The sequence below is a fragment of the Mytilus californianus genome, unplaced genomic scaffold (assembly GCF_021869535.1).
Source record: "Mytilus californianus isolate M0D057914Y unplaced genomic scaffold, xbMytCali1.0.p SCAF_4, whole genome shotgun sequence".
NCBI lineage: Eukaryota > Metazoa > Mollusca > Bivalvia > Mytilida > Mytilidae > Mytilus > Mytilus californianus.
Genome location: NW_026262690.1, coordinates 69,850,209 through 69,860,800, shown reverse-complemented (window position 1 = coordinate 69,860,800; position 10,592 = coordinate 69,850,209). Strand labels below are relative to the sequence as shown.

General features: G+C 31.7%; 1 protein-coding gene across 2 annotated transcripts; it reads left to right on the top strand.

Moving 5' to 3' along the window:
• Positions 1-2,951: 2,951 nt before the first annotated feature.
• Positions 2,952-9,161, top strand: LOC127698676 (dual specificity protein phosphatase 10-like). 2 transcript variants are annotated; one of them, XM_052202277.1, is made up of 4 exons: positions 2,952-3,781; positions 5,833-5,979; positions 6,282-6,467; positions 8,120-9,161. In XM_052202277.1, exons 1-4 carry the CDS (start codon positions 3,187-3,189, stop codon positions 8,383-8,385), a joined length of 1,194 nt encoding a protein of 397 aa, XP_052058237.1. In that variant the 5' UTR covers positions 2,952-3,186; the 3' UTR covers positions 8,386-9,161. The 2 variants fall into 2 exon arrangements, with proteins under 2 accessions (XP_052058237.1, XP_052058238.1); XM_052202278.1 differs by lacking the exon at positions 2,952-3,781 and adding an exon at positions 5,499-5,693.
• Positions 9,162-10,592: the final 1,431 nt, after the last annotated feature.

The window sequence follows — 10,592 nt, the reverse complement described above, 5'->3', positions numbered from 1 at the left end:
TATAAAAGAATATGCCGCTTTGGAAAGATAGTACATATTGCTTTATTTCTTGAGTGAAACCATTCCAAACTTACAGTTTGATCCATTAAATAAAATAAAATAAATAAATGAATGAATGAATATGCTTTGGAAAGATAGTACATTTATACTTTTTCTGTTGAGTAAAGCAATTTCCAACTGTTTTTCACAGTTTGTTCTTATGTTGTGCTGATACTCTTTTGTCTCAAATAAATTGGAACGTTTAGCGCCCAGAAACATGCATGTTAACCCCTTAACATCCTTTAATTATGTACTTTTCCCAAGACAGATGCCTGTCATTCGGTGGTTGTCGTTTGTGGTTGTTTGTCATATTTGTTTTTTTTTAATCATTTTGTCACAAATCAGGCCGCTTGATTTCTCGTTTCAATTGTTTCACATTTTGTCATGTCATGCAGGTTTTTTTTTATATCTGATTAAACGGTATGGACAAGGGTCAATCCTGCTACTGATGAAACCGTTTCGGGGTCTGGTGGTTATCATGCGTTCTCACCTCGTATGCGGGAGGTCGTGGGTTCGATCCTCGGACGAGTCAAACCAAAGACTTGGAAATTGGTAGTTGCTGCTTCTCTGCTTAGTACGCGGCATTTAGGTGTAAGAGTAAATACTGGTCGGCCCATGCAGAGTCAGAATAATATGTCGGGATATGGTGACATGTCTTCCTGCAGGCTGGTATCTTGTGAACTATCATGTTGAAAATCCGACTCAGTGTGTTGGTATAGTTTAAAGCGGGATTCATAGTCATATCACTTGCAGTAACATTTTCTCGTCCTGAATATGCATTTTATTTGCCATTGTCATTAAACAGCCATCGATCATCATCACCTACTACTGATGAACTTTAAGTAACCTAGAGTGGCATCTGACCAGTAGACAGTATTTCTTTATACTGGTCATGTTTATTAAATACATTCTAATAATTCCTATACAGAGTAAGATCAATATGATTCATCTGTATTCACACAATTATTACATATTATCGAGATGGTCACTTTTAAATAAACTGGACACTGTCCAAAGTACATTGTACGCTTCATCAAGTTTATGTTATTTATTACTAATCTTTAAAAAAATTAAAATTAGCAAATTATTCATACTAATGCGGGCTGATTCAAATGCAGGCTTGTATGGTGAATCAGCTAAGCGGAGTGAAATTAACATATTTCAGGACTAACTGTTTGTCACGGTTGATGAAGTAAAATTTTACCGATGTCTTGTTGTGAAAATGATTAATAACTTAGAAATCATCAAAAAATGTATAAAAAGAAATACAAGAAAATTTCATTTCCATGACAAAGAAAAATCTGTTTGAGACATTGTTTTAAACAAATCTTTTAACAACCTTCAGTTATATATGCACCCAATAAATAAACTTTACTTTAAATTAAAATAAACTAAATGATAAAATAGAAAAGAAAAGAAAGGATATGATGGGGTAACACACAATATTCTGTCTAAACAGGATTCAATGTTAAACAATCTAATTAAAATATATACCTCTGATTTCGTTATCCTCATAAGACTTATATGTACGAGCAGGCGAGTACTATAGGTCTGAATTTTAATCAGATTGCAATGTTAAAATATTTACAGTATCAATTATAGTTGAAAATCAATAACCTTATCTTATATGAAAAAATGCTTAAATTTAATTTAATTAAACTATTCTATTTCTGTATAGATTTGTTCTAATGAAAGACAATGTTATTGATAACGCCACTCTGTTTAGACTATTGAATTAGAGAGCAGAACAGTGTTAATTAAAGATTATATAGTTGTGTAATCTTCAGCCCTCCAATATTCTTTGTTTTCCGAATTTTACTTCATCTTTTTTTAAACGTGGAAAATGTCGTTTAGTATAAAGGAACCATGAGGACCTTGTAAACACAGTTTTCACTGTAAGAACAAGAACCACTGGAAATCAACCTTTAAGGGGTTGCCGCGAAAATTAAAATATAAATGCAGGTTCATTAAGAAAATACCTGGAAAAATTCCTACTTTGACCACAATGCATTTTGGTATTAATGCTAAAGTACACCCATTGGGCAATTTTGCATCAGAACAATCATTACTGACAACTGACAAGGGGTTGTGTAATGTGTTATAAATAAAACTAAGTTGGCACACTGACACAAAAGAAAAGAGGACCCGGGGGACAGGATATTGTAATTAATGAAAATAACAGTTGATAAGTTTGGATCGAAGCGCTTTTCTGGACCTAAAAGGATGTATAACATCCGAATACGTGAGCCAATTTGAAAACATTGATAAAATAAAAAAAAAAACATTAAAAAATTAAGATACAATGTATATGTATATATTATGTATTAAATTCATGACAGAAGTAGAATTTTGATTTTGGTCATAAAAAGATTTAAAATCTGATTCCTTTAATTATAAATCAAAATTTAATTTGCACTGCAGGAATAAACTAAAGGTAATTAAGTGCCTTGAAACAATCGCTCGTCAATTCAAACAAACGATGTAGCTCCAACGAATGCTCCTTTCAGTCATTGTTCTCTAAATTCAAACATGCAATATGCAAAATTACAAATTATAAATCGTTCAGTCATTAATCTAAAATACTTCAGAAGAACATCTATAGATGTGCATATTGTGTTAAAAACTTTTTTGAATGAAGATATTGGACGCAATATAAATTATGCACTTTTTAATTTTCAAATTATTTTTCAGTTCTTCGACTGAAAATATGATTCTTTTTCGTAAACTTGAATTTAACATATTTATCAAAATAAGTATTTTTCCTCGCATGGTAAAAATTTCCCCTACCTATTCTTATAAGTGGATGCCCCAATTATTTGATAAACACAAACTTATTTATAGATTGTAAACAGAAAGGTGATCTCATCGGCTGTGACGTAGGCAGTAGTATAAAAACCGATAATCTTATGGCAGAATTTTTCATACAAACATTACAGCGTTAGGATATCGGATCGTCTTTCTTCATCAAAATTTGAATTTAGTGTTGATCCGATCAGCTGATTGTGAAATAACTTGTGTAACGTGGTTTAATATTTTATAAAATTCAAAGAGGGATTTACTCTTAATTAATTAGATAATATGTGGATAGTCAAATACAGATTATAAATTGTACAAGTATATTTGTATACGGTGTGGTTTTAAAGATTAATGTATATTCCATCAATTCCGATGCCCGAATCCGGAGAGCTGGAAGTCTTACCCCCACCGTCCGTGACTTCTGAATTAGTTTCGGGGAGAAGAAGAGTAGCATTACAGTTAGATTTTGATTTTACTTGTGGTAAGACAGACGATTTCCACCACTTACCGAAAAGGTGTAGATTGGAATCAATGAATTATTCTATCAGTGGCAGTGCCTTAAAACAGCAAAATACAAACACAGAGGCATTGAAAGCAAGGACTATTCAACCTCAAGAACTGGACACCAAACTGAGGAAATCAAAATCAATGTTATTAGTGGACTGTAGACCTTTTGTGTCCTATAACATAGCACATATTAATGGTGCTGTCAATGTGAACTGCTCGGACAGATTTAATAGAAAAAGACTTCAGCAAGGAAAAGCAAGTCTTGTTGATTTAGTGACTTCAAGAGATGGAAAGGACTTGTTTAAACGACGAGGTTCAAAAGATATAATTCTTTATGATGACCACACCAAAGACATTCACCAACTCTCACCAGAAACATCAATGCATATAGTTCTAGCATCTTTGCTGAGAGAGGGAAGAGAAGCTTATATTCTCAAAGGTATACATTTTATGGTTAAATTATTTATATGCATGAAATTAACAGTAGTATAAATATCAAAGATGCTTTTAGTAAACATTTACCAGTCTAAGTGAACTGATGCGTTGGAGCTTAGAAAGTTATCTTTTGGAGGTTTAAAACTTTTTAATTAACTCTTCATTCTTACTTAAATGCAATACACAGATGCTCATATTAACGAAGAAGAAGCACCTGTCTTGTAATACAGTTACTAAAAATAAAGATATCATGAACATGATGTTTACAAACCGATGTACATTTTTTACGTGTTACAGGTAAATTTCACACACCAAATCATGATTCATAAGATTTTATCTTGTATTGTTAATCTGTTGATCTTAACATGATATAATAACCCCTGAGAAAATAATGGGATCAAAATCGAACCATGTATAGGTCAACCAAAGCGATGCAAGTTTTAGTCATGAGTCACTCATAGTTAGAGTAATTTGTGTATACAAAGGGGTCAAAGGTGAACAAATAAATGAAAGACTCACAAAGGAAGGAATGTGGTTTTTGTTCAACCATTTATGTTACTCATTCGATCTTGTCCCCGATAGAACTATTTAGTTTAAATGAACTGTAAGGACCACCACTGCAAAACATGATTTTTATGATTTTTTTTCAAATATATGTGTTTTGAATTATGAGATACTTTTTTTTTTCACTTTCTGTACAACTTGTATAAAGTTTGAAAAGTTAGAAACTACTTTATTTGATGTTTCAAATAATCTTTTTTTTTATAGTTAAACAATTTTATTTTTTTTTCTCGTTTTTTGATATGACAAGTGTGCAGTTTATAGTCTAATGTAGATCCCATATATATATTATATCTATATTAAACATTGATCATTTAACGATGCTGCAGATGTCGTTTTCAGTTATGATTCATATTTCTATCGATTTCGTTGTCATAATACGCTACCAGTTAATTATCGAGTTTATCCTCGAGCACAGCAGCTTTAATATATATACAAATTATTGAAAATAAAGATATTACATAATGAGTTTTATTAAGAGGTTTTAAACTGTATTTCCTTCGAAATGTTTCATTTTACCCTACAAGGAAATGTGATTGAAATTTTCCCACAGTTCACTAATTCATCCGTTTTCAAAATAGATGGAAATGAATCATAACACTTCAAAGGCGGAAGAGGACGATATTACAATAATAAAATAATAACTAAGAAACTTAATCTTTTCCTAAAATACTAATGTTCTTATGTTTACCAATTAGTCAATTTCCTTGTTAGTTTTATTATGTGGTAATCAAGTTTTTATAAAATACAAACTTGTGAAAAATATATTAGTACGTACACTATGTACACACACTTGTTGCTTAAGTTTCTATCTATCTCCGAAATCAGACATTAAGATAGGAGGTCTAACTATAGACTTCAAAGATAAGTATAAATAGATCTGGTAGAAACGTTTTTTTAGGCTACCATCTGGCAGATATGTTGATTATAAGCGAAGGTAGTTCAAGGTGTCTCGCTGAGGCATGACTCATCCTGAATGATAAACACACATTAAACACATGTATGACTTATATGGTTGTGACCAACGATGTCAATTTCCTAAATAACTCTTTATTTAATCGTGTAAATAGAATACACATTACTATTATGATTAATCATTATTATTACAAATACATATTTACTCATATCTACGTGTACTGAACCCGTCAGTACTGGTTTGATGTAATTTTAAATTAATGCTTATATAAAGTCGATTACGTTATGGTTGTGGCTTAGTGAATTTCACCAACACAATCCGGATAAAACCGAATATATATTTTTAAACTTCCTTCTTGGAAGTTTTTAAAAGGCATTTTTTTTCTAGCAAGATCCAGATTAAATATTCAAAAGAATGATCGTATACAGTTTATTTATAGGTAAAAAATCTTATTTCTTTGATTTGAGTGTTGTCTCAAGTTTAGTATTTACTTTCTAAACATGTTTGTATAGAGAACAGACTTTATTTGATGTAAACTCCTGATACATCTTTACATGACTATAAATTTTGATTTTCAGGTGGCATCGAAGAATTCCGAACTCAATGTAGTGATGACCACATAAATACTCAGGAATCCCGTCCCCTGTACAGCCCAACAACACCCATCATCGAACCCCAAATAGAAACCGCAACTGCCTCGCAAATTTTACCATTCCTCTACCTCGGTAAGTTGAATTGTTTTATTTTTTACATAAAATTGCAATTAATATTTATAGATGGATCAATAGCCAGGTCAAATCCAACTGAATTGTTGGTAAAATGTGTAAATGGAATGAGAACGATTTTTTTAGTAATGAATTTCATATCACTTCCTTCATGTTACTTATAGCTGATTTTTCTTTATCAAATCATACGGTAATCTACATGCAAAGTGCTTTTAAATCCCAAGCAAGTGAAAAGATAACAAATCTCACTTAGTATGTCACAAATCATAATATTGATGTTTTTGTTTTTTCTATCGTTGTAGGAAACGAAAGAGATGCATCAAATCTCCAACGTTTACGAGAGTTGAACATTAGTCATATTCTTAACATAACATCAAACATCCCAAAATATTTTGAAAACCAGGGAATCAAATACAAAAGACTGCCAGCCTCTGATAGTGGATGTCAAAATCTCAGACAATACTTTGATGAAGCCATTCAGTTTATTGGTAAGTTTTGTGAATTAGTAATTTCAGTAGTATACTAGTAAATAGGAAATGAGAGTTTGCATTATAGAAGCAACCCCCCTTTTTCTCACGGTTTGTGATTTTAAGAGTAACGTTTACATTTAACTTGCGGATATATAATATTTATGTATATAATTACTCATCCGTGTAATATATTGCATCCTAATACATTGCATCCTTTTAGTCTATTTATAGATTTAGTACCATACATGATCTGTATTACACTACAAACAAATGGAGCGCGTTTTTTAAGTTCTTTATAAATGCGACCGCTGACGTTTTTTATGGATCAATGTATTAAATAATTTGAATTAAAAAATATGTCGAGGCTTCCAATTCATTTGATTGAAAAGCCATTCATATTTAAAAGATCTGGTGTCGGAGAAAGTTACCTGAAAGCTTTACAACACAGCACATTTCATACATTTTGACACGTAGGTGAGTCACCGAACAAGCTGCACGCGCGTCCTTTGTTAAGAAAGTAAATAATGTGATTCTTTAGGAACTTGAATAACATGAGGGGAGGGATGTCAGTTTCGACAGATGGCATTTTATCTAATCCTCGTCCAGTCATTGACACGTGTTTAAAAATGACCATGAGTCATGGGAGCCATGATCTACCCTCCAAAGCTGCTTTATCAATCGCTCTTTAATCGAACTTGAAAGGAATATTTAAAAACTCCCAGGTAAAATTAAAGGTTGACAAAAATGCGGAACACTCACCGGTTCAATACGAGGTCTCAATTTTCAAGTTGATGTGTTGATGAATCATACAAAATAATCGTATTTGTTTGAATTTGAATTTAAAAATACAGTTTTAGAAACAAATTTGGTTGTTTAAAGATAAAATCATTTTATGTAATATTGAAATTAAGAGTCGCGCATTCAAAACTTCCCTTTAACTATTACACAAGTAAACTATATATAAACTACAAATTAAGTAATTAAAATTTGTTATGAGATTTTTAGATTTTAATTACATCTTCCCCTTAAATCAGACTTATCTTGTGTTTTTTTTTCGGGAAAAAGGGGGGGGGGATTCCACATTTTTTTCCCACTGGAATTATAAGTTCAATCGTTCAAGTGAGATCATAGCGTACAATATTTTCATATAATTTTTCTAGAATGCTTAATTGAAAAACAAACTAGAAGATTTGGAGATTTATTCTGTATCCTAAATCTCTTCAGCTTCTCTTTTATTGATTGGTTAAGTCCTATTAAAGTCGTAAAACCAGTGAAATCGATTCCTACAGGGAAGTATATATCTGTAGGTTGTTACATCTGGCGACAACTAGGCCTTTAAGGGTATGAGTCATCTGTAAACAGCCAGTTTTTATTAGATCGAAATATTGACCGAAAATCAATACCTATACTATTTGTATGTATATGAAGTAGGTCATGATTGTTGGAATAAAAGATGGTTATGTACTTACGCGGAGTATTATGTAATTTTATAGACTAAAACGATTTTAATGGTTAAGAAGATGTTTGTACATACAAGAAAAGTAAATAATGTGACTATCAAATCTGCAATAAAGAAATCAGTCACAGTACAATCTTTAAAATTTATTATGAGCAAATCATTAGTAAAAACAAAACTGCAACATTTCATGATGTATTTTTTTAATTTATAGATGAAGCACGAGCAGATGGCGGGAAAATACTAGTTCACTGTCAAGCGGGAGTCTCTCGTTCAGCAACTGCAACAATTGCTTATATCCTAAAACATTCAAAAATGAACGTCATGGAGGCCTATCGCCATGTTAAATGCAAACGTGTAATTATTGCACCGAACTTCAATTTTATGGGACAGCTTATGGAATTCGAACAGTGTTTAAACCAGGGACAAGTTCAAAGGATTCTCCAACCAAATATTCCGGAGATAGAATGTGATGTGTAGTCCGACGTTTACTTAACTTCTGGTTTTTGGTGTCGTTCGAAAGAAATATTTAAAACTCAGGGTATTTCGAACGTACCAGTTACTAGAATTTATTTGTGCAATATTTCGACTTTTAGTACTGATGTTGACAGTAACTTCTAGTTGAATTAATAGTACTCTTTTTTGAGAATTCACGTGTGTACATGATCAGAATAGCATATTTTCTTAATTCTAAACATTCCAACGAATGTCCATGTATCATGGGCATGATCATCAAATAAAATCAGGAGAAAAAGACTATACAGGTTTTAAATTCGATCATTCATGTTATTGTCACCAGATTTATACGTATTTAATTTATTTTTATAAGACTCGTAACAAAATAAATAATTCAATGGTTCAAATGCCAAACCCACGACCACTGAAGACGAAATAGAACTAATACTGCCTTTATATTCTCTTTCATTCACTAGATGGCCTACTACACTTCTGTGTTCAACCGGAAGTTTAACTTGTTCATAGAGTAGAGACTTTCTAGTTATACATGGTTGTAAAACTTTTATAAGTATATATGTGTTTTATGTGAGTGCAGATGAAGAAATGTTGTGGCACATACTAATGTGCACTAGTGTCTTGATATGTGACAGACTTGGAACTGATGAATATTTGTATTTGTTAGATTTATTTATTAGATAAGATGTGACTCTTTCACTGTGGTAATTGTGGTTTTATGATGTCTTGGAGTTTAAACTGTTAAGAACATAATGTTTGGTATATTGAATAAAGAATTAAAAATATATGTATCTTATCTGTACTTCATATCCTATATAGCTATCCTCACTGTAAAAAGTAACGAGAACAAAATGACATATGTAAAAAAGAAATGTGCTTTAATGAGTCTTTAAAAAAACATATTGACAAAATCACCAAAGAATTAAGTCACGAGATGATGGTAATTCGTCAATTGAGTTTAGGGTACGTTGACAGAGACAATTCAGAACATTTCCTATAAATTTATGTATTCTCGCAACTTAATTTTGTTCCTTCGCGGCTTAACATTATTTCTGATAATTTTGGTCGGGTAAAACGTAAAATTTGGTCAGAACGTTTTTGTTGTCAAATGAATGAAAGGTTGGGACGTTTTTGTAGAATCCACACTAGGAAAACTTTTCCAGAGATATAACAGCAAATAACGACAAAATGGTCGGAAGATATATATGATATTTAATTTGGACACGAAAAGCACTTATAACTTTGATGGAACTTAACGACCAAATAATTAATATGAAAACTACCGTAATTAGAGTTTCAGAAAAACATAGACATATATACGTCTAAATATATCAAAAAGAATGGCATGTCTTACGATACACAAGAGACTTGTCTTAAAAATAGTCACAAAAAGCAGATTTTAGTACCATTGGATAAATTTCCCTTACAATCGGGAAGTTTAAACTTTCAAGAAGTAATTTAATTACATCTTTTAATATATAAGTATGCATTAGTTTATATGGTTTCAAACTCTGAATCATTTTGTAAGTGATCAAGTAACCAACAAAATCTAAATACTATGTCTCATCCAGTTACTGTCATATTTTAGGCTTTATTTTGAAATACTATCTCGGATATATCTTATAAATTGATTCTGTGCGATTAGATTGTTTAGAAAAGACCTGTATGTATATAATATTTATCCAAATTACACAAGGCAGGCGGACTATCATTTGATGAGAAGTAATATAGAAAAAGTAGAAATTAATGCACGTGATTCTTAAATGAACACATGAAAATAAGATGTGGTATGAATGTCAACGAGACAACTATCCACCAAAGTTCAAATGAAATGGATGTATGCAATTATAGGCAACCTTACGGCCTTCAACAACGAGAAAAAACCATACCGTATAGTCGGCTATAAAAGGCCCAGACATGAAACAATTCAAATGAGAAAAATAATGGCCAAATTTATAACAAAACAATTTGCGAAAAACAAATATGACAGACATGAACCAACGACAAGCATGAACTACAGACACATAAAGAATGTAGCGGGGTTAAACATGTTTGTGAGCGCTCAACCCTCTCCTAACCTGGGACAGTGTTGTGACAGCACAACATAAGAACAAATTAAAACGGCTTAATGCCCGTTTTCGGGATGTACATTTACAGAATCGGAATCACATTATCAGGTATACAATGACTTAAAAAGAGGTTTATAATTTTGACCT